The sequence below is a fragment of the Microchirus variegatus genome (assembly GCF_963457635.1).
Source record: "Microchirus variegatus genome assembly, chromosome: 2".
NCBI classification, from domain to species: Eukaryota; Metazoa; Chordata; class Actinopteri; order Pleuronectiformes; family Soleidae; genus Microchirus; species Microchirus variegatus.
This window is the reverse complement of record NC_139803.1, coordinates 2,642,466-2,667,085: the sequence shown is the minus strand read 5'-3', so window position 1 is coordinate 2,667,085 and position 24,620 is coordinate 2,642,466. Positions and strand designations below refer to the sequence as shown.

Below are 24,620 nucleotides of genomic sequence, written 5' to 3'. Positions count from 1 at the left end.
CGTGTGCGTCACTTCCGTTGTCAGGTGGCGCTGTCGCTGTGGAAAGATGCGATCAGCGCGGAGCGGAGGCTTAGCTTTAATTGCTCATTTCGGCAACAGAAGCTGAGCTTCTCCTCGCGAAGAAGCCGGATTCTCTGTCGTGTGTGCTGCGTTAGAGGGACAGAGGGAGAGTAACCCCCCCCCCCCGAACACTCACCCGCAGCAGCAGCGTCTATAACACAAAGAAATGTTATAAGGAGAAAGAGGCGGACTTTACCCGGCGGTTTCGGTTCGAGGTAAGCGGCAGCGGCAGCGGCAGCGGGCGACTACGCGGTCGATATCTAGCTTTATGGCACAGCTAGCACACAGCTGTAGTGTTGTTACCCACATTGTTTAAATGGCCTCCCGGCTGCTCCGTGTGTAGCATGTAGCTCGGTGCTACTCAGCAGTTATACTTTAACCCTCTCTGTCACCGAATGTAGCATTTAAGCTAGGTCAACGCCGCTCCGCGTAGTTCGCTTCGAGACAGCGACTCCCGTGTTGTGTGTCCCTCTTTGTGTGGCCCCGGTGTGCCCGGAGCTGCAGCGGCGGCTTTAGCCGAGGAATTCACTCCGCTTTCATCCAAGTTTAACCTTAATATACACGGCATAATTCACGTTAGCGTTCGGTTAGCTCGTATAAAAAATAGCCACCGTAGTCGCACACTTTCTTACAACACACACACATACTGTGCAATGATAATGTGTGTATTATTAAACGTCTCGTGGTGATTGAATAGCAACTTGCTGTGGGTTAAAAAGCGCGTTAGCATGTTAGCTATGTTAGTTGTGAGTGGGTTTTGTGTTGCACGAGTTTTGAAAAAAAAAAGGCATAACGTCAGCGTTTTGCTGCACCGCACGTCTCGCTTCACTTGCCAGAAGTGAACACTGTGTCCAGACCCTTGTGGTCGCAAAATGGCACCAAACAATGTGTGACATGACTGTGCCTTTTTTTTTTTGTATTTACTCTTTTTGTTGTTGTTGTTGTTTTGTTTATTATCGTCAAGCGGTCTTTACAAGGTGACCTTATCCCTGCAGTCAGGGACAGTGTTATTCCAATAGTGAAGTAAACAGCTGCAGTTTAGGTAACGTGTGTGCGTGCGTGCGTGCGTGCGTGTGTGTGTGTGTGTGTGTGCTGCCTCACATGACTGATTGACATGTCAGTCAAGCATCATGGACTGAAACCGGTATGACCTTCTGGTTGCTGTAGATTTTAGTTGTTTACTTTTATTTGATATTGTTTCTATTTGTTCTTCCATTGATCGGGGTCATTATAATCTGACCTTAATCCTAACCACCTGTTTAAATGTGCGTTTCGTTCTTTTGTCCATCTTGCTACTACCCCGATGTTTGCCTTTAAGGCTACGACGACATAGCATTATTTTTCACTATGCATTAGTCTGTCAATAATTCCTCAATAAAGCAACAATTCTCCAACAATTAAAGGTGCATTATGTAATAAATCTAAAGCCACTCACCGTAAAAATCCTCCTAATATGTCACATATGAGACTCAGGAATAATGTTCAGATAACAAACTGAACTCACCAAAAATATTTTGCAGACTGCAAATCATGTTTATGTTTTGAAATCATGTTTTGGCATGTGGCGCCACCTACCGCCGTCTACCAAATCATCGCAGTCGGTAGAGTCTCAGCTGCCGAGGCAAAAACGGGTTGCCAGTTACGTCAGAAAACGAAACCTAAAAGACCTCGGTATTTTGAATTTGAATGTAGTAACCGTTTTTGGCCACATTCTTATATATGGCACCTTTTAATCAAGTAATTGATTAGTAACCACCAGTTACTAAATTCTTTGCCAGCCATTTTTAAATGGTTTAAGTGAGTTGCCAGAAAAACAACCCCCCTCTGACTTTGACCTTTTAACCCTAGAACACCATTTTTATATGGTCCCTTCATGATGCTTTTCTTTCATTTTGTTAGGCATGACACAGTTTAAGATAAATAAAAAAAACACTATTCAAATGTGTCATGTATTGTCATGTTTTGATATATTTTGATGACTTTTTATTGGGTGTATTTGTTATCTCGGGGTAAAAAAATCACCTGGCATTCGTGATGGTGTTTTGAATTTGAGCGATAGTGTTCTAGGGTTAATATGATTATGTTCTGGTTTCTTTGCTCCTCATTTAATGACAGTACACTATATTTAGTTGAATTGAGGACATTGTTTTTGTTGTTCGAGAAACATAGATTTACACTTTACACAATTTTTCATGGATGACAGATTATATACACGATACATGATATAAACAAAACATTGTCAGTTAAGTTCTTGCAGAGCCAGACGCGCAGCTTGGAGTTTTTTGGTGGGTGGATCTTGAGACACCTACTTGGTTGTTTTGTTCTGATACTATTTAGGGAGCCCACATTTCCCGTGGGCACCAGCAGCGTGTCTCTCCTCTTTCTGTGTGATATGATTCAGAGGCGGTATCTGTTCTCGTCGTCCCCTCTGGTTACAGTCACAGGCAGCCCTCGCCTGCCAGATCACTGGCTGTGCAGAGAGGCACGGCAGTGACGGAAAAAGGATAGCTGTGTGTGTGCTGTCATCGCGCTGATGTCATTCAGGTCAGCGTGCGTTAGTCGGTGGCATTAACCTTTTTGGTTTTTTAGATGCGTCTGGGTTTGGCTTTTGCAGCACTACAGCTGGTGTTTAGTCCGTAGATGAGTAGCCTTGGGTGCACTTTTTGTCAATGAGTCAGTCTTGTATTTTTAAGTCCAGTGTGCATCAGAATTTGTCTTATGCAGCTTTAGTCGCACATCTCCCCTGGAGAAATGTAGGAAGTGGCCACAAAAACGTATGGATATTTGTGCTTTATTTTGCTCGTACAACGGCAATCAAAATGTATAAACGTAAACCTTTATGTGGCAGTTCCACTGTATGTACATAGTTTTGACTACTGAATGAAAAGGGTTGAAACAATTTCCTTCCCCAGAGCCTTTTGAATAGCAGCAGTCGCTGCAACGCGTGTTGTATTCCGTGCTCTGGAGTAAGATGCTCTCTTAAGCCCAATTTATACTCCTGCGTAAAGTGCTCTGCGTAGCTACGTAGAGTCCTCTGCGTCGACGCAGAACCTGTCGAAGAGCCTCTGCGTCGTCTCCGGGTGCACGGAATATTTTTTAAGTGTCCGTCACTCCGTCAAGGGACAACGGAGACGGCAAGAGCTGCGATTGGTCCTCAGGACATGCCGAGCTAAGCTGCTCTGTGCCGGCTCACAGTGAACACCGGACGCTTCAGAGGGCGAAGCTGATCCCCGCCGACTTCGTCGCTACCAAACTATAAATACGTCATATCTTAACACACACAGCACATGTTTAGACTCTAAATGACCGATTTCTCGCCTCAAATTATCTTAAAACTGCGTTCCGGGACACAGAAAAGTGACAAACGGCCGCTGTTTCAACAACAACAGTCTTTCTCCCTCGGACGCCATTGCTCACTGTAGCCAAAAGCACAACAACCTTGCGCAGCGACCCCTACCGGTCGGGCGGGAAATTGCAGCGCCTATCCGTCACCACGACGCAGAAGTATAAAGGCTCGAGTGGTCTACGTGGTGACGCAGACGGATAACGCATACGCAGTCGGAGAAGTATAATGTGGCCTTTACTATTGGCAGCGTGACTTGGTGTCACTCTGGCTTGTGTCATAAATGCACTCAGAAAAACCTCAGCTCATCAGACTCGGTGGGTGATGACTAGCAGCGATGGAGACAGATGGGCGAGAGACACGACGATGACACTGTCTGCTGTCTGGGATCACAAAAAGCCTCATGGAAGTGAGAATTCATACCGACTGCCAACTGTCCTGCCTCCGCTCTGCCCAAAAACGCCAACTGGCGAGTGGCACACGATTCGTTTTGTAACAAGAAGATGATATAATGTTGTCACAAAGGTTGTGTTTTTGGTTGCGTTTGTCTTTTTGTGAGCAGCACAACTAAAAAGTAGACAAGATTTGATATTGGTGATGATCTGAATATCGTTGCCGATTTAAGGATTTCTATTAAGCTTGCAAGACAAGTTTTTTTTTTACAGTTAAGTCAATAACACAGCAAAAAATGTACATTAAATTGACACAAAAGTATGTCATATTCCGCTTTTCATGGCATAGTAATTCAATCCAAGCGAGCTGAGCTGACACGATGCGTGACGTCGTTGGACTGCTGTCTACTGATTGGTCAGAGCGCCGTCACAAGAGACGTGAGCAAGAAGTCCGACACGAGAATCGTAGCGAACAATGCCGAATTGTAGATAAGTTAAAAAAAATACTTAACAATCCTGAAAATGTGAGTTAATCTTCAACATTTAGCGAAGAAATGTCGAAAACCTCACCATGCAACAGAGGAGTCTGGTGTATTTTAGCGACAGCCTGCGATCGCAATCGTTTTAATCAAACGATTCTAATAATTCAGTACACCGAAACGGCAGTGTTGGGCAGCCATGCTGTGGTGACCCCGCTCGCGCTGAGGAGGTACTACATTGTAATGGAAAACCAACCATAACATGTCGAGGCGGTAATATGTAGTGGACGAGTGCCAATAGTATCTCCATAGGTCTGTTAATTCAAGAAATGTAACATGACACTGTGGGGAAAATTAATCACCTAGGTAGAGGTTTGTGCTGTCTGTAGTTGGAAAAAATAGTTTACTTTCTATGTCTGATCAGTAATGATCACTTCTATTTTCACAGTTAAGTTTGCAGTGGATGAGGTGCTTTGGATTTTTATTGGTGTGAATCATCTCTCTTGTATAGCTGGCTAAAATATGCACACCACAGCTAGCAGTCATAGGCCTTACCCTGTGCATATGTCACTTTGCGTTTCCTGTTTTGGGCCCACATTCTGTGTAATATTTTTTTTTCTACTATTCTTCTTCATTCGACGCGGTGTGCTTGCGAGCATTTCGAACTCGTACGCGGCGTCATCACCTGGACATTTAAGACTCTCTGTCCAACGGAAAACTCGGGATGACAGAAGGGTGAATCATTCCTCTCGGTTCAAGGCTCTACTTCCCTGTTACGAGAAACCAATGAGATTTCGTCACAAAGGAACTTGGTATCAGTAAACAAAGCATACCTCTCGCTCTCCGAGTTCTGGGAGGTAGATCTGCTGTGGCGGTTAAAGTTATTTTGTGTAATGATGACGTGTCACGCCGTGTCACTGTTTGTTCTAGCATGTGAATCTGGTTCCTTGGTGGGGTTTTTTTCTGCCTTGTTCCCGCATGCTTGTCCTTTCAGAGGAAGGTCTCCTTAGATAAGCCGGCTGTACAGATTTTCAGAGAAAGCATGCATTTTAATTGAAATGTCTACTGCACTAGGCCTATTGCTAACATTTGAATTAAAATGCCTCTGTTTTTAAGAATTGTTTGCTAGTGGAATGCATTCATATGAAAACATTTTGCATTTAAATTACAGATTGTGGCACGTTTGCATTTTTTTTCTGTTGGGGGTTGGGGATTGACTCTGATGCGTCAACCTTGACACCAATAGCCATCATTCTGAATGGAGCTGTAATGGCCTTACATTCACACTGAGGTGTTGGTAAATGTGTGGGAGGGGTATTTAAAATAGTCTGGGAGGAGCTGCCCTTAAGTTTACCTTCTCTTGCTTCTGTTCGCTAATCAGTTTACCCCCTGCCATCCCGAAGGACCGCTGTTAAAGCTCTAGGTGTAGTCTTTATTTTTAGACGCTCTCATTTAAAAAAACAAACAAATACATACATTTGGTTGAAGCTCATGTTGTTTTTATCATCTGCAATCGGTGTCATTGTACTTCCATGTATGCAATTTGTCGTTGAACTTCACTATCTTTATCCTGTGTGCTAATCTGATTTGTTTCCCCATAGAGCTCCAGTATGTCCAAGCGGCGTTTGTCGGAGAGGGGGGCTGGAGAGTCATCAGGCAGAGCCAGCAAACTGCAATGTCCTGGGATATCCGGTAGTAACGCCAAGAGAGCTGGGCCCTTCATCCTCGGTAAGGAACGCTACCAGTGTTTGCACAAACCCCCAAAGTATTAGCATGCAGGTTGGCTGTAAATTGCATTTTTTTGTTTGTGAAAGTGTAGCTTAAACATGTGTGCAGGAAATCAGTAGCCAGGTATTTATATCTCTGAAAGTGAGAGTCGTGGGGTGTCTCTGTGTGTGCACGCCTGAGGAAAGAATGCAAAGAATTTTGCTGATCCCCATGACATCGACCAGAAAGGTCCGAGTCTACGCCGGAGCGGGGTTATTTCCTCCCTCTGGAAAAATGTCTTTCTTTCTTTCTTTCTCTTGTACGTCTTTTTATGTTTTCTACGACACGACTCCTCCACTATTTGCACTGCAAAGTGCCAAAGACAACATTACACTCGGGGTGTTAATGGGAACGTGCACATGAAGCCTTTAATGAGTTGCAGTGAGACAGACAGCACTCCGGCATGCAGCCTGTCTGCCTGCCTGCCTTTTGGTTATGCAGCTGTTCCTTCTCTTATCCTTGCAGGGCCTCGCCTGGGCAACTCACCAGTGCCCAGCATAGTGCAGTGTCTGGCCCGAAAAGATGGCACAGATGACTTCTATCAGCTCAAAGTAAGTTTGTTGTTTTTTTTTGTATCCCTCACAAACCCTATGAGTTTAAGCACATGCTTGAATAAAACCATGAGCATATCTGAAAAACAAAGCTACGATGTTCCAACAGACGTGAACCTTTGACCCTGTTTTTGGTGTTCGCTTTATGGCCCCCCTCTTCTAGTCGCACGCAAACAACAAAACCTCAGCTTGGCAACATGTTTATAGGGGCTATCCAATGTCTGCTAGTAGGAAGAGAAGGGCTATGGAGGGGAGGAAGGTAGTGCCCCACCTGGAATGTCAACTTTAAACCCTCATGACCATGTAGTGAGTCAGTTCAAGACCCCCGCCCCCCCCCTCCCCACCCCCCAACCCGTGACTACAGCGCCTCAGTGTCTGCTGCACAGCTCGTTTCCTTCACATTGGTACATGAGCCACTATTTTTCAAAGCTGCTTTTCTACTTTGCAGTCTCCTTCCACAGGTTGTTGCCTCGTATCAAATGCTAAGCAGATGTAAGTCAATCTGATGTCTCCACTCGTCAAAAAGTTCACTTGTGGGACTGAAGATTAGCCACATGCTAAATAGCTAAAGCTCTCCTTCCACTCTCTGATCCTGTACGAGTCGTCTTGTGACATCTAAATGTTTGCTCTGTTCTTATGTGTTGTTTCGGCAGATCCTGACGCTGGAGGAGCGAGTGGACTCTGCAGGCGAGACTCAGGAGGAGAGGCAGGGGAAGATGCTGCTGCACACAGAGTATTCCCTCCTTTCTCTACTGCACAACCAGGATGGGGTCGTCCACCACCACGGCCTCTTTCAGGTAGACTCAGACCTGCACTCGTTTGGCACCTACATTTGTATTGACATGCGTTTCATACATCACCAGTCGAAGAATAACAACAGTGCCAAAGATAAGCTCCTTGCACTATATGATATGTGGCCAGCCATGGCAAAACCGGTCACAAGCAGAGGTACATGTGTGATTTCTAAGCTTTCCAAAAGTGTCCAACGCATGCAAATCGGATAATATTTGAAGGCGATATGGCCATTTGAATGTAGGCACTGAATTTTAGCCTCAAAAATGTACACCACCTGGGAACTGAAGAGACAGAATCATCACATTTACACAGTATTTGTTCCTCTGCATCAGTGCCTTCGTAGATTTTGAGCAGTGTTTGTGGTTGTTGTCTTGTTGAAAGATCCAGCCCCTGCATAACTTCAACTTTGTCACTGGATTCCTGGTTCTATAAAGGGAAATTGTGAAAATTTACAGGGGTGCCCAAACTTTTGCATACCACTGTATTTCCATCATCTGTTTTTGTTGTTTCATGAAAACAAAATATACTATATATATACTTAAGAGAGAAGGATCAAAGAAGAAAGACACATATTTCTAATATCAAATCAAACTGCCTAATGAAATACATTGAAGTGTCTCTGTGGTGTAGTGTGGATGGATCAGTCTGTTCCTAAATGAGCTGATGATGTGCTAACTCTCAGCTAGTTGCTAAATCATTAGCATCACAGTCAATACTTCATACACAAAGCTGTGTCATTCACACATGATTCAAGCACATCAGCACACGTTTGTGCTGGACCTAGTGAACAACAATGCAGCCACATAAACATTCTGAAACGCACTGTGGATTATTAAAAGAAAAAACGTCCCTGTATCTGGATGTAGGCCTGTCATTACTGTGTTATTCTTATCGGGGGTTTTCAATAGAGACGTGAGTCGACCATTAATAGCCATATAAATCCGCAGACACTTTCTCGTCACACAGTAATTTCTATCCTTTCTCAGTGAGCCTACCGTCCCTCACCTGTCTTCCCGTCTCGCTCATCATCTAACTTTGTTATCGTTCCATTTGCCCTCCCTCGCCTGCTCCCCCCCCCCCTCCCTTGTGTTTTCCTCCTTTGTCTCTCTTTCACTTCCTGTCTGTTCCATCCTGCAGCTGCTCTCAAAATAGCAGCATTGAGCCATGCACTCAGATTCATTTAGGCCTTTAATATTGATTGGATTATTATAGTGCATCTCCGTTGTGAGACAACCCCGGTTAATAATGTACGCTTTCGGAGGTGCTGACTGCATCTAAGAAAAACACCGACAACCTGATACAGTAATCAATAATAAGTGGTGACTCTGATAAGACTGGAGATGGGAAAAAGAACATTGACCTTTGTTATTCCCCCTCCACCACCCAGTGTGTAGGAGTAATGTCTTATTCATATCGGATACCTGCAGGCTGTTGATTGATAGCCTCTGCCCTGCTTCAATCTATGCATTTCTAAGCTGAATGAATCAGCTTTGCTCGGTAAAGAGAATCCATTCAGTTTGCTGCATTCACATTTCGTATGTCTCAACTTGCATTGACTCAATGTAACAGTGATGTAATGTGAAACTGAGAAAAGCGAGCGCCTTCCTGAGCTGCAGATCGTTCATCGCATTCATCGTTGTTGTTGTTGTTGTCGTTTTCTGCTTCCTTCAGGATCGAGCCTATGAAATAGTAGAGGACATGGAGGCCAACAAAGTGCGCAAGATGAAGAAGCGGATCTGCCTGGTGCTGGACTGTCTATGTGCGCATGACTTTAGTGACAAGACGGCAGATCTAATAAACCTCCAGCATTACGTCATAAAAGAGAAGCGGCTGAGTGAGCGCGAGGCCATCGTTATCTTCTACGACGTGGTGCGTGTGGTGGAGGCCCTTCATAAGGTGAGTGAATGTGAATAAGTATGTCTGGTACTACATCATAGACTTCAATGTATTCAACAAATCTTTTAGGCTTTTGGCTCAGTTTAGTGTTGGCTCCAGTGGAACCTTGGAGTCTTGCTTTCCCTTGCTTATCCCAACACCCCTAACCCAATGCCAATTGGAGTCGAAGCTGATTTGGGGAAAAAAAAAGGTGGAATTGAATGCCCAGTAAAACACATTCCTGCTGATCCCACTGGTGTATTTCTTAGTGCAGAAAGCTGGGATACTACAGTGTTTTTGTCAACTGTTGAAGAAATTGTTTTGTTTAGAAGTGGCACATACTTTCTGATTACTCATTTCCCCCGTGCCACTCCTAGAAACATTTTTTTTTTTTTTTTTTTTTTATACCAGTGATTCACTCGGACTGACATGACATTTTATTTTCTTCTCTTTTTCTTGCTGACAGAAAAACATTGTGCACAGAGACCTAAAGCTGGGAAATATGGTGCTGAACAAACGGTAAGATAAAACTCTTCTCACGTCAGCCCCTTTGCCGCCTACGGTCCTCGTTATATGGACTCGTGTCATTTTTTCGCCTGCCAGTGAGTAATTCCGTCTCTGCTCACGTGTCCGAGAAGCATCCGCTGGCCTTTAGCAACCAGGATCTTGTGTGCATTTGGAGTTCACATTCACAGCGACTTAAATCTGGTTCTCTTGTGCCTGACTATGGGTCACCGCTTGTGTGTGTAGAGTAAAAGTTGATGATTCGTCCCCCATGTTTGGATTGCTGGATGGTGAACTGGACAGTGGTGCAGAAGAGGGGCAGGGTATATGCCAGTGTCATGTTCTCAGTTGGAGAGTGGGGGGAACAGGAGCTGTTGTAAAGCAACCCAAACCCTGTCGAGTGCACCTCAGACTGCTGCACTAAAGGAGAGCTACCTGTCCGTAAAGCTGTGTTCATACACCGTATACACTTGGTGTATGAGATGGATTGTGTTTAGTGTGTGTGTGTGTGTGTAGTCAGGGGATAAAAGTCAATCTTTTTTAGTGGTAAGAAAAACTGCCATTTGCTCTCCAATGTGAATTAATCTATGTTTTTTGGCTAGATTTTGCACTTTTCCTCTAAAATGTTTGAACGAGGCACACGCATTCTTGGAGACTTATCATCCCACAGTCTTTTGATTTGGAAGAATATGACTAACACCGATACACACACACACACACACACACACACACACTACACCTACAGTCTCACCTCCATCCAAACACCCTCTGAGGTTTGCGTCACACTTGAGTATAATCATGCAGTTGTTCCACAGACGTTTTTGATGACTTGCATATAATCTGCATGTCTAAGTGGGTGCTTTTGAGATGAAACCTCCCCAGGCTCATCCTTTTATCTCGTACGCATTTTTCATCTCGGGCACCGGCGCCCATTGCCCCCAACACCACCTGCAGCAGCAGCAGCAGCAGCAGTAGTAGCATTGATGGTGGTGGTGGTGATGAAACAGGAGAGTGTTTTGGCCAGGAGAGGAGGGTGGTGGGTAGAGGAGCAGACAGGCAGAACACTCCGTCCCAACTGGAGACAAAGGAGAGGCCTGCCAAAGGCCCCATAGCTCAGAGCTGACTCACACCGCAATGCATGTCATACACACAGTGCACAAACACAAGTCATCGTTTTTTTTTTTTTACCCTCTTCCCTGCTTTTTCTCTTGTTTTCTTTTACACCCCAATCCTTTTCCCGTGTCTCATTGTTTTGCCCTCCTCCTTTATGCATCATACTTTGCTTGCCTGCCTGCGTGTTTTCCTCCCGTCAACTCCACCCTCTCTATCTGTCCAGTCAGTTAGGGAAAGACACGGGTCAATTTAAAAGGCAAACCAAACCCCAAAAAAATTCCCTCTCCTTCTGCTTGTCATAACTCTGTGAAATGCCATCAACAAGCTTTGCTTTGTTTATGTAAGAATTCTTCATACAAAGCCAGCACAATGTCATTAATCATTCGTTAGGGGTCCTACATTTTGTTGTTGTATGTCTAAAGGGGGCATTCATAGTACAGCATACGTACATTTTAGAAGAAATACCCACTGAAACGGTAATTTGTCTGGCATTTTAGTATGAAGTTTGAGCCGCACTGAAGCTGAGGTGAAGTACAAACCTATAAATCATCGGTTTGTAACATTTCTCAGAAATGAAGCGTCCCTGTCTCAGAACTTGCCCCGCGGTTGACCCGCTTTCTCCTCAGCTGGTGTATTTTCAGCAGGGGTGGGGGGGTGGGGGGGAGAAGTCTTTGGGTGCATTGGGTTTCTGTTTTCCTGACTTACCCGGGGGTCACATGACCAGGAAGCGGAGATGGTGCGGTCTCTCCAAACCCCTGGGACGCTTGCCTTATGAGGCGGCTATGCAATTTTCATTTGCACAATCTCCGGTGCAAGAATAGAGACCTGGGTCGTGATGCACACTGACAAAAGGACAGACTTCTTCACGAAGGGAAGCTTTTATGTCAAGGGTCCTTGAAGCGCCGCGCTCGGTTCCTCTGGCTCACCCTCTGACACGTCTCGAGGCCGCTATACGGTTGTGGAGACTCGCGCCACAAAAGCCGTCGAAGCAGCTGAATCGCATAAGTAGCTGCAAATTATGTGGACTGAATGTTCAAAAGGGAAGAGTTAGCTTGGAGCATTAGGTTTGAAAGGCTGTTGCTGAGTGTTTGACAGGAATTGGCTCCAGACAATGTAATGGGAGCTGTGTTGCGTGTGTGTGTGTGTGTGTGTGTGTGTGTGTGTATATGTGTGATGGAGCAGGGTGTGAAAGTGAGAGAGAATAGGGGAAGCTGTTGACCTCAGACATTTCAAAAAGAGGATGTGGGTGAAAAGCGTGATCGAGAGAGGACTAAGGCACCAGACCGCGGCTGATTTTTCCTGTGGATTTGTGCTTTTGATGGCGTTTTATTTCCTGCAGGCTCAGCATGCGATTGCTCTTGAAGTTGCGAGTTTGTCCATGTAAATCTTTATGACTTTTTTTTTTTTTTTTTTGTTTATATGTATCTGTCATCCCATCACCATACAGGCTTAGTCATAAAGGCAATTATCCCAAGCCACAGGTTGACTCATATGTTTGTTGATTTGCGGCTTTTTTCTTTTTTTTAAATTTTCTTTCTCACAGGTGATATAGAACAAACTGAAAGTCCCGTCCTTGGGTTTTAATACAGTTAGGTTTCACTCTGCCACGAGCAAAATAAATTTACCTTGATGACTCAGAGAGAAATCTTTGTTTTCACAGAAACTAAATCAATCAAACGCTGCTGGTAAGAGCTTTGGTTCTTGTCAGACATTTGAAGTGCCGGGGTCTTGATTTGGTTTTGTCCTCATCCGCTAAAGTGATGATTTTAGTCATCAATAAACTTACTCTATGATGAGCCTACGCTTGCATTGGGATTTCAGTGAATCTGTTCATGCCCTAGCGCTTTAGAGTTTTAAGACTCTCGTGACAAAAGTGAGTCATCTCGTCTGTGGTTGATTGATCTGCAGAAGTCCTCGCTGAAACGACAGTGCCTGCACATATGTATGCGGTTTCCCTCGTGTTGTATATTGTATTTTTTTCTATTTAAACTTTATGCGCATTCAGCAAAGTAAAGACAACAAGAAAATGACTTGGTGAGATGCGACTACAGAGATGTGTTGAAACGGCAGAGAAAGAGAGGTTCTGCAGAAATCGGCCGTTTGTCCGTGAATCACTCGGATGATTTCACGCCGTTCCTAAACTTAAAGGTGCCATATGTAAGAATGTGGCCAAAAACGGCTACTACAGTCAAATTCGAAATACCGAGGATTTTTAGGTTTTCGTTTTTTGACGCAACTGCCAACCCGTGGTTGCTCGGCAGCTGAGACTCTACTGACTGCATTGATTGGTAGACGGCGGTAGGTGGCGCCACATGCCAAAACATGATTTCAAAACGTAAGCATGATTTGCAGTCTGCAAAATATTTTTTTTAATGCAAATATTGTGTCTGTACTGTTGTTGTTGGTGAGTTCAGTTTGTTATATGAACATTATTCCTGAGTCTCTGTGACATATTAGGAGGATTTTATGGCCAGTTGCTTTAGATTTATTACATAATGCACCTTTAAACATTTACATGACAATTATTTTGTCAGTCTTGTAAAAAAAATAAAATAAATCATTATTATTTTCAATTATTGATTTATCTGCACTGAGTATATTTTTCAAGAGGGAGAGATGAGGGTTTGGGATAGTTTCTGCAGGTCACCAGATGGTTGTGGAGAAAAAAGATTTGGACATTAAATACAATATAATTAAGACTGTAAATTGTATCAGTGATCTTGTATGTTATTGAGTGAGTTTGGAGTGAGTCAAAGTCTTTGACTGTGTTCCCATGAGTTGGTATTCGGACAAAACAAAACATTAAAAATACTTGTATTTTGGGAAATTGGGTTCACGCACTAAAGTCGGCCCCACCTCTGACTCATGAGAATCCAGCCAGTTTGTTTATGGCAAGACATAAATAGCCTTTTCAAAAAAAGTTCAAAACTTACAAGAATCAGAAGAGCAGATGTTTTGCAAGGTGTTTTGCAGCTCTATCGAAATACGCCCCTAACAGCAGAGTGCCGAGATAACAACATGCAGCAGAAATATCAGACCGAGTTCCTGCTGCAGAGTAAGCAGCAGTGGGTTTGGGTTTCCCTGTTACGTGGTCACTGGACCTTTCCCCTGATTTACAGGCATGTGAGGTGTAAATGCCCACATGGATGTCAAAATAAAAAAAAGTGTCAGAACCAGATATAAAACTTCTTCTAATTGCACATCAGCAGTATGAAGAGAAAGGGAGCAAAGAAAAGTCCAACGATGCTGGTTTCTGCAGACATTTGACATTGTGTAACAGTCAAAGTTGTGCACAGATAAATGATATCTGATACCGTGGCTTCACTGCTGATCTGACTGCCACTGCAAAAAAAAGTTAAAGAGAGGCTCAAAGACAAACTTAAGAACTGTGACAAAGATGACACAGTCATGTGTGAGCACTAGCATACGAGTGGCTTTACAGTTTACTGTGACTGAGCTGAATCAGCAGTAGTATCAACAGTTTGCTGCATGTGAAGAAGACGAAACCACACAGAAGACACAAAATCGGTCCCTTCATGTTTAAGAGCACTAGGACAAGCATGTACAGAATAAGCGATAACAGATGAGGGATAATTATTACTTTAAATTGATTAAGTGTTTCAGAGACCACTCATTACTTATGCATGTGTGGAAAAAAAAGATGGTCTATGGCAGTTTAACGCTTTAGTGCTCGGGGGTGGGGGGCTTTGCATGCCCAAGCCAGATTGGATTCTAAAAGGTTGGGAACTTATGTACCTAATACTGAATACTGTGTTACAGCTGCATCTGGTATGGACCACTGTATGGCTGATCTATTGATTTAATAATCATTCTGTTAGCCTGTTGCTTGTGTGTTTTAGTATCATGTGACAGCAGTGTGCTTGTGTATTTGTTATGCCAGTTAACATAGCACAGTGGAAGCTTTGGAAAAAAAAAAAAAAGGATCAGCAGTTTGGAGGAATTTCATGTTTGCTATGCCAACAAGTTCTACAGTTACTGCTGTAAGAGAAGTAGCAGATGATATTAAAATGCAACCAAGCACTGACGGAAGCCTGAAGCCAAATAAATCAGAAAATGCATGTATTGAAGCATTTTACAGTTTTAGTGTATAACTTTTTGTCACCTTACACGTGCACGGTCTATACTATAAGACCAAAGTTTATCCAGCAACAGTTAACATACTTGAAACAACCATTTTGGAGGGTGTTAGAAGTATTGTGTTGAAAACACAAGACAAGGAATATCGTATTGAATCAAACTAAATTAATTAAATCTAACGTCATGGGAGACTGGGTGTGCATACCGTGTTTTGCATCTGGCAGTTATGAGATGTGAAGTGAAGCATTAAATTATTTTAAAAACTACTTCATGCTCTGGGTAATTAGTGCAATGACTCACACTCTAAACATCCTGGTTTCATCATGTTAAATAGAAAGTCCCAAGCAACTTGTTTAGAAAGGGGAAATGCTTGGCTCAATATTTGTGCCAAAAGGGATTCTCTGATCCAAAGTCAGGTGTTGATCAGGTGCGTTTTGCTTGTTTGTGTTTGCCTGTAGGACTCATCGAATCACTATCACCAACTTCTGCCTGGGAAAACACCTGGTGAGTGAAGACGACCTGCTGAAAGACCAGAGAGGAAGCCCAGCCTACATTAGCCCCGATGTATTAAGTGGTAAGAGAAAAAAAAGAACTTGTATTTTAAACGACAGGATATTCATCAAAACGAGTTACTTTCCCGACGGTGTGCATAATGATGTTTGTTTTCCCAGCGTTCAGCCTTTTTGAGGCGTGTGCATCACTTAGATTTGTCACATTGAAAAACATGACGGTCGCACCTTATTTCAAGAGGGAATTCCCACCTGAATTCCCAAGCTTGAGAAGTCCTTCCTCAGTGTCCGTTCATACAACGATAACATGCATCTTGGCCGACTGTAACACAAGTGGACAGTGAACAGAATATTGCATTTTATTTTAAAGGTCACATAGAGTGGTCCTGTTGCACATATATGTTAGTTATGGAGGTCTACTTACATACATTAACTTGTTTTTATGGTCAAAAACCTCCTAGTTGCTGTAAACTAGCCGATAGAAATCCTCTTTTCTGACAGTGATTTTCAGCCGCGATGTTTCAGAGTGAACTTTCACCCCCAGAAGACAGAGTCTTGTGATTGGCCAGTACTATCTAGCACATCCGTTCTCAGAAGCGCAGCGCCCCCCTCTGGAACGGCAGATGCACTGCTCCTCATTATCAAAACATTGTTTTAACAGTGTTTAAAAATAGCTTCGTCACGACTCCCCGCCACAGTCCCTTTTATGACTTTAAACCGGAGTCAGACCCAGAGTCAGAAGACACTGTCGCTCGTGAAACACCTCCACAACGGACGTTATTCTTCTTCTGCGGTTCAATGTACGCAACCGGATGTGCCCGGACTAGTGCCCGGAGCGGGACGATCGGTTGTTCAGGAGAACCGCTGCTTACGTAACTATTACGGGATTTTCAGTGATCTCGTTGAGCCCCGAGATTACAATAAAACACAACGTTCTCAGCAGTGGCTGAACTGTTTGTTTAGAACCGTCAGGGCTTCATAAACAAGGTAATGACGCAGATACACACCAAAAAAAACAGCGATAATAGGAACTTCCGGTCTAGTTCCTCTTTAAAGATTAAGAGTTGTGTAGATTTGATTTAGACAGTCATCTTGGTTTTTGAAGGCCATGTACCCGTTTTTACCATTTCTTAATTCGATGACCAATTTAACAGTTGTGACCACCTGCCCTGCCGTATATTCAAATAAACAAGTTTGCGACGACTAAACGGGGAGGAAGGCAGCGACGCACTTGTCCCGCTGAGTTTGATTTGTTTCAATTTGTCTTGCGTTTTTAAGCAGAGTGGAGTTATTCCTGAGCATATTCAGGCCAACCAGCTGTAGTTTATTTTGTACATAGTTCTGTTATGGTTCACGCTGGCTGCGTGGCGTGTGCAGCGCTGCTGCAGCTGCGTCTTGCCCCGCGTTTAGCTCACTCGTCTCTCCGCGTAATGCGACATGGATTTACCTTCGACGGCGAGAAAGGGAGAATAGACACTAAAACTGCAGCAAAATGTGTCAGGTTTATGTTTTCATGTTGGTGGAAATGTCAATATCATTATCAACGGATCTTTTTTGCTTGGGAACCACAAACTAAAAATGGGTGAGATGCGGAAGTAGGCTTGCAGGATGAACTCTCTGATCTGTTAACATGGGTGGTGAAATTAAAAACATGAAGAAAGGGCCTTGGGTAGCATAGCATGAGGACATTTTTAATGGGGGAATGGACAACTTTTTTCACGGATAGCACAGTGTGATGTGATTTAAAAAAAAAAAAACTATATTAATCCCAATAATTGTTGCGTTCACTGTGCTATTCTATTGGCCAGAACATTTTTTTTTTAAGTTTACAGCGTATCAATGGATATAATAACCTTCGGGTGTCACCTTTAAGTGTTTTTCATGCATTTTGACACAGCATACAGGAAAAGTCAACTTATTAGCATTTTGCTCGTGCTGCATCCTTTTGAGAAAGTTGCCTTTTGCCTCTCCAATGTGGCACGTTTTGTACATTATAGTATTGTGTACAAATGTAGCTGTGGTTGGAGTCGTCAGATCTCCGTGATCTGGTTGGTTCATGTTTACTTTGGACACTTGTGATCAGATCACCTAAGAAGTCGATGCTTTTTTTTTTCCTAATCAGAAATGGGTATTAAGGTCCAGACTGGATCCTGTGACTATTTCATTGACCGTTGCATAACATCTGGCCGACAGTCTTGTGCTTTGATTTTTCCGAGTTATTAGGCAACAAAAAGAGCTTATGTTGCAATCACACACTGTCAAAAGCTGGGAATAGGTTGTTTCTTTCGTTTTGTGTTTACGCGGCGATGTCGCGTTTTCCCACGTTTGGCGTCTGCAGAGGTTGTCGCTTCCGGCTTTGTGTGAAATAGTTGTTGTTGTTGTTTGCTCAGCTGCACAATGCTTGTTTTGCCCAAAGCAACAATGCATTATGCACCCCGTCAATTAATACGATGCTTGTGCATGCACTGCACCGTGGCTGGGCTGACCCCAGTCCTGTCCGTTTAATTGCTGGTTTCCAAAAGGAACATCCTGGACGGTGAACAAGATCGAGAAGATTTATTTCAACCAATTATCATTCACCTCCAGACACTCAAACTGTAGAGGGGGAAAAAAAAAAAAAAAACCTGGGCGTGTATATCAGCATAACGTGACAGGCACACAATTAAATAGAGCTTCAGTGACTCACACTCTGATGACTCACTGAAGGGAAACTACTCCCATCTACCCCCTTCCCCTCCCCCCTGCTTGTGTGTGTGTGTGTGTGTGTGTGTGTGTGTGTGTGTGTGTGTGTGTGCGTCTCACAGGCTGTAACATAATTGCCTGCTGCTGTTGTTACTGCCGCCTGCCTGGCTGTAATAACACTGCCTATGGTCATGCACAGCCGTGATGCTCCACCCTCGCCAGCTTCCACGGCTGATTTAGTGGCTCAGGGTTAATTATGAAAACACTTCTCATTTTAAAAAAGCCAACAGTGAGCTGTAAATTTTCGAGGAAAATATAACGGATACGCCGTCACTGCTGCTTGTGTTTGTTTTGTACGTCGTGTTAATCATTAGACGTCTGGCGAGTTGCCAGGAGTCGAACTTACGAAAGGGTTTATCGACGCTCTGTGAGTCACACGGGGGCCAAAAGCGTGTCACCAAAGAAAATGTTGATTTGAATCTCTCTTTTTAAGTGTCACGCAAGCATCGTCATCCTCTCGCGTTCCTGTTTCTAGGTCGACCGTACCGTGGGAAACCCAGCGACATGTGGGCCCTTGGCGTGGTCCTCTTCACAATGCTATACGGCCAGTTTCCCTTTTATGACAGCATACCTCAAGAGCTCTTCCGCAAAATCAAGGCTGCAGAGTACTCCATCCCAGAGTGAGTGCACGATCGGTTTCGGGTACTGCGTTCAGTACTCTCTTGTTCTCTCTCTCTCTCTCACGACAAACGTCTCAATCTCCACTTCATTTATCAGTTATGTTTTGTTATTTATTTAAAATAGTATACAAATCACACGATATATAAACCCCTATCGGGGAGTGTGACCTTTATAAGATGCACTACTCACGAAAAGTTGGTGATGTTTGGCTGCACCTAAAATGCACAATAACCTTTACAGGTTCTCTCAACTTTTTGAACGCTCATGTCCAATTGTTCAACGTTTCAGTATTTACTGAATAACATGCTGTTCTCTAACAAGGTGATTAACTGCAAAAGTCACAACAACCGTCTGATGTAGTGGCAGTTAATTGTTGTTCTGGTTCAATGACGATTTGTATTCAAACGGTCGTCTTCATCGTGATGTTCACATTTTGACATCATGAGAACAAGAACACTTTTTGTTCCTTCTACTTAAATGCCCTGCTGTCATGGTAGAATATCACTGTAGCATGAACTTTTCATAAGTTCTTGTATTCTTGTTGAATATCCCTAGCTTTTTTTGAGTAGTCTATGTCTAAACCTGACACAGTAGTTCTTACTTTCGGTAATGTGCATTCATGTTTTTAAGTTCTCTTTCTTGCATTAAAAATAGAGTAGTTGACAATACGATGGTATCTGGTGGTTCACCGAGTAGGGAAATGCTTAAACAAAACGTAATTCTCTTAACCCGTCACATGAAAATTGTGTCATAACATGTTAACTTGAATTTTAAATTAACTTTCACTCATTCAGTGTTAACTTTATATCAGCAGTTCTGCATGTTTTCAAACAAAGTGCACTATCTGTCTGAAAAAATTGCTATTGGATATGTTCCTCAAACCTTTCAGCCCATAGTTGCCAAATGTAACTTGAGGGTAGGGTGAGAGTGAAACCATGAGTGTAAACAAAACACGTTAATGATCATAAAAATAAAAATGATTATTTGTATACAGTGGGATCCAAAAGTCTTGGAGACCACTTTCAGATGTTTGGGACCCTGCTTGTGTCCGTCACCTCTTGGTCGTCTGACACTGACTCCAAAAAGCACAGTTTGCGCTGAATAATATTTTTATTTTATTCATATTTATTTATGTCAGTGATATTTGCTGATTTCCCCATAAACCTAAAATAATCTAATCAAAAAGTATAGATCTGACATCCTAAAAATGCAAAACATTAACAGAGTGAGACAGAGATTATTGATGATTCATATGTTATTATGTTTCACTAATGAGAAAACTTACCCATCTTTCCATTCCCCTCCTCCTCCTCACAGGGACGGCCGTGTGTCAGAGAACACAGTGTGCCTGATCCGAAAGCTGCTGGTGCTGGATCCTCAGCAGAGGCTGACTGCAGGCGAGGTGCTGGAGTCGCTCAGTGCCATCATTGCCTCGTGGTAATTGCTCCCCCTGCTGGCGGTCAAAAAAAACTACTATAGTCTTCACAGCAAAAGTGCTTGGAATGAATTGCTGTGAATGAAACGTTTTTTTTTCTTTCTGTTTTTTTTAACCGACTGCTTTTGTTTCTCGTCGTAGACGCTTTGAGTTTTTAATCATTATCACTGTGCTTTTCTAACGACAGGCAATCTGTTTCGTCATTGAGTGGCCCTCTGCAGGTGGTGCCAGATATCGATGACCAAATCAATCACCCAGAACATCTACAAGAGGTAAATTGTCAGGTAAACGCCTATAAACGACTAGAATAGAGATACTTGAGATAAGGAATTGACACTTGATAACGATACTCAATCCCCACTGGTGGAAAAAAAAAATCTCTGGGTAAAAATGACTACGTGGGATGTAGAAACGCTAATTTATTGTTATTTTTAGCATCGATTCCATCACAAAACTAAGAGGCGCAGTCATCTTCTAGACGATAGCATAGTCGTTAGCCATGAAGGTCTTGAGCAAACCTTTCTTTTTACAACCCTATTTTCTTCTTACTTTATTGTAGTGGATATCATTATTGGCTAAAAACAGACCAAAGCAGGGAGATACAAAATAGTTATGAATATATGACTCTGACCTCGTTTTGTTTACTGCAAGTTTGTGATGTCACATTTAGTAGAAGGTAGAGAAAAATGCCACAGGGCAGAACAACAACCACCAGCACCGAGGATGGTGTTGATCATCTTTTCAAAATCAGATTCATCCAGGTTCAGAAATCTCAGATATAACCGATCATTTTAGTGCGAAAGAGTCTTGACCCGATGTATTGATGTGCAACAGTGGACGTGGTTTATTTTGTTTATGAAGTAATTCATATATAGCACCGTTCTTAAGGCCACATTATACTTCTCCGACTGCGTAATGCGTTATCCGACCGCGTAACCACGGAGACCCCTCGAGCCTTTATACTTCTGCGTCGCGGTGCAGGATATGCGCTGCAATTTCCCGCCCGATCAGCAGGGGTCGCTGCGCAAGGTCGTTGCGCTTCTGGCTACAGTGAGCAATGGCGTCCGAGAGAGAAAGACTGTTGTTGTTGTTGAAACAGTGGCCGTTTGTAACTTTTCTGTGTCACAGAACGCAGTTTTAAGATAATTTGAGGCGAGAAATTGGCCATTTAGAGTCTAAACATGTGGTTTGTGTGTGTTAAGATATGACGTATTTATAGTTCGGCAGCGACGTTGTCGGCGGTGATCAGCTCCGCCTCTGTGGACGCTCGGTGCGCACTGTGTTAGCTCGGCCGGTCCTGAGGACCAATCGCAGCTCTTGCCGTCTCCGTTTTGTCCCTTGACGGAGTGACGGACACTTAAAAATATATTTTGTGCAGTCGGAGACGACGCAGAGGACTCTGCGTAACCTACGTAGAGCACTTTACGCAGGAGTATAAATTGGGCTTTACTTTACAGGAGCAGAGAACATTTCAACATTACATTAAAAATGCAAATTGAATGCATAAAATGCAATAAAAGTGTGATTTAAAAACAAGCAGGTAAAGCATCTAGGAACAAAAATAATATAGAACGTAACGTCAAAGTGTGATTTTAAAGCAATACAATTGACTTTCCTCATGTTCACCCAGCAACTGTGCTTGAAGATCACGTTAATGTCACTGGGCCCAGATGCTGCAGCATGAACAGACTGAACAGTATATCATTTTCTTCCCCTCAGGCCAAGGTGATAGAAGAGTCGTCGCAGTACGAGTTTGAGAACTACATGCGGCAGCAGTTGCTGTTGGCCGAAGAGAAGAACACTATCCACGAGGCCAAGAGCTTTCTCACCAAGCGCCAGTTTGGCAGCATTCCACCCGTGAGGCGCCTGGGCCACGACGCCCAGCCCGTCAGCCCGCTGGACGCCGCCATCCTGGCACAACGTTTCCTCCGGAAGTAGTCTCCAGCCACCCCACCCCCCCCCATCCTAGCCGCTCTGGTCTCCTTGTTGGGGGAGTAAAGGACACTTGTGGAGTCCAGAGAGGACAGAGGGAGAAGCTGAACTTGAATACGTGGGGGCCCTAAACCAGGGACACAGGTACCCCGAATCCCAAAGGTGGGCTTTTGGGGGCGAGCTAGTCGGAGCGATGTCATGAGGGGGGGGGGGGGGCACGAGAACAAACTGCCAACCCAGAACTTCACTCCTCATGTCTCTGGATCCTCTAGTGGACCGTGGAAAGGCCTGGAGGAGGATAACCCTCTGCCCTCAGGTCACCCCCGCAAGTCAGATCACACTGTGCAATTAAACCCCGATGGCGCAGTCTCGCAAGTGGGGCTAACACGAGGCTCTGCCTCGAGTGTTGAAGAGACAATTTAATCCCATATCCCTCCTCCTCCTCCTCCTCCTCCTCCTCTTCCTCTTGCTCCACCTTCAAGATCCTCCATACTGTAACACTTTACCCATCAAGTCTGGACCTCCTGAGCAATACAGGGGCCAGGAATCATGTAGCAACCCCATTCCTCTTCCCAGTGGTTAATGTTATTGCCTCAAGTTAAGATCACCAGATCACAACAACAACAGTCACCTCTCTATACCTCCATCCCCCGCCCTCTTCTTTCCACTCCTTCCTTCCTCGCTTCTGTTTATGATCTAGAGTCCGACTTCAAAAAAAAATCAATCTACCTCTCTGTCTCTCTTCTCTGTTGGTAAACCATGCTCACTGTTCTGAGACAAGGGATTGTAACAATGGAGTCTTGATGCTACCAGTGACATAAAGCATTAATGTTTTTTCTGTCGGAGCGACGGTGCTCTGAAACCTTTTTTTTTTTTTTCGTTCGTTCGTTTGTTTTAACTGTGGTTTCGAGAAAATCTGAATAAGCTTCTTTTTTTTTATATATCAAATTACCATAATAAGTAGCATTTTTATCCCTAACCTTGCTTTAAAGATATCAAAGTACAAACATTCTTTTGGTATTTACAGACTGCATTTACATCTCCTGCTTTGCTTTGCCCCCCCGTGGAACAAAAACTCTTTAGCATCTAGGCAGCTAGCGTGAAGTACCTGGAAGTCACAACGCCAAGAACTGAATGAAGGGAGAGGGAAAAAAAAAAAAAAAAACACGAAACTGTCGGCTCCTCCTCGCTGCCAAGGCAAACTAATGGTAACGCTTCCCTCAGTGCCATTGTAGTGAAGATTAGGCACGGTCACGTCGTCTCTGCTGCCAAAAAAAATGTCTTAAAATGACTCTCAGCCAAGGAAACTGGTACCCACAGTCGTCCTCATTCAGAATCAAAAATGACTTCCAGGGATTCCATCTTCCCTGTTTCTCAACATCATCATCATCAAGACAAACCTTTCAGTATGAATGTGAACCATCATTCTACACCTTAAAATGTCTGCAGTATCCATAAGTGTGTGTGAGTGAGTGTGTGTGTGTGTGTGTGTGTGTGAGTGTGTTTTTCAGGATAAGAGTCCGTGGGGCTGTTAAAAACTCTGTTAAAGCTTCTCCACTCTTTGCGTCTCCACGTCTCTGGCCTGCCCCCGGTGGCGGACACTGTGAAAAACCAGAGCGAGACCTCGCAGCGACGAGGCTCGACTTAAAAAACAAAAAACAAAAAAAAATCATTTTATCGATGATCATGGATGCTCTCTTAAGATCGCGGGGGAAATGTTGCGTATGGGCCGCCGTTCAGTTCAGTGTGTGTGTGTTTGGGAGAGCGAGCAGCTGCTGGGCTGGCAGTCCATACTGTAATACTCTCTTTTATTATTAAAAAGTGTTTCTTCAAAACCATGGCAAAGCTACAAACCAGTGACTGTTAGGCATCTGTACACTGCAACTTGCCTTTTGTGTATTGGTACCTGCTTCAGATTCTCTAGATTTTCTTTCTATTTATATCCAAACCGATCGCATGAACATAGACTCTGGAGTATTTCAAATGTTGTCGTATCTGCTTTTGTTTTCCCCTTTTTGTAATTTCCTCGTTGATTTATTTATTCAGTAGTTGTAGACGAACGCCCACTTTACCCACCTGACCTCTAAACCACTGGCGCTCGTTTCCCGGTTCGAAACGGGCTCCAAACGTCTGTTCTCGCAGCTTTAAGAAGCGTCGTTAGCTCTAACGTTAGCTCTAACGTTAGCTCTAACGTTAGCTCTAACGGTAGCTCTAACGTTAGCTCTAACGTTAGCTCTAACGTTAGCTCTAACGTTAGCTCTAACGTTAGCTCTAACGTTAGCTCTAACGTTAGCTCTAACGTTAGCTCTAACGTTAGCTCTAACGTTAGCTCTAACGTCTCTAACGTTAGCTCTAACGTTAGCTCTAACGTTAGCTCTAACGTTAGCTCTAACGTCTCTAACGT

At 43.6% G+C, this 24,620-nt stretch overlaps 1 protein-coding gene across 1 annotated transcript; it reads left to right on the top strand.

The window, feature by feature from the left end:
• The first annotated feature begins 242 nt into the window (after positions 1-242).
• On the top strand, positions 243-24,352 carry stk40 (serine/threonine kinase 40). The gene is made up of 11 exons (XM_083910302.1): positions 243-275; positions 5,876-6,002; positions 6,507-6,592; positions 7,246-7,389; positions 9,059-9,283; positions 9,729-9,781; positions 15,436-15,551; positions 18,704-18,848; positions 20,167-20,286; positions 20,472-20,556; positions 22,004-24,352. Exons 2-11 carry the CDS (start codon positions 5,885-5,887, stop codon positions 22,220-22,222), a joined length of 1,311 nt encoding a protein of 436 aa, XP_083766428.1. The 5' UTR covers positions 243-275; positions 5,876-5,884; the 3' UTR covers positions 22,223-24,352.
• Positions 24,353-24,620: the final 268 nt, after the last annotated feature.

What these genes read in the sequence shown, in the direction of transcription:
- stk40 (XM_083910302.1), top strand. Translation starts at nt 5,885, where the DNA reads ATGTCCAAGCGGCGTTTGTCGGAGAGGGGGGCTGGAGAGTCATCAGGC. An exon ending in AGCTGGGCCCTTCATCCTCG is followed by an intron (nt 6,003 to 6,506) that starts GTAAGGAACGCT and finishes TTATCCTTGCAG; the next exon opens with GGCCTCGCCTGGGCAACTCA. An exon ending in ACCCAGAACATCTACAAGAG is followed by an intron (nt 20,557 to 22,003) that starts GTAAATTGTCAG and finishes TCTTCCCCTCAG; the next exon opens with GCCAAGGTGATAGAAGAGTC.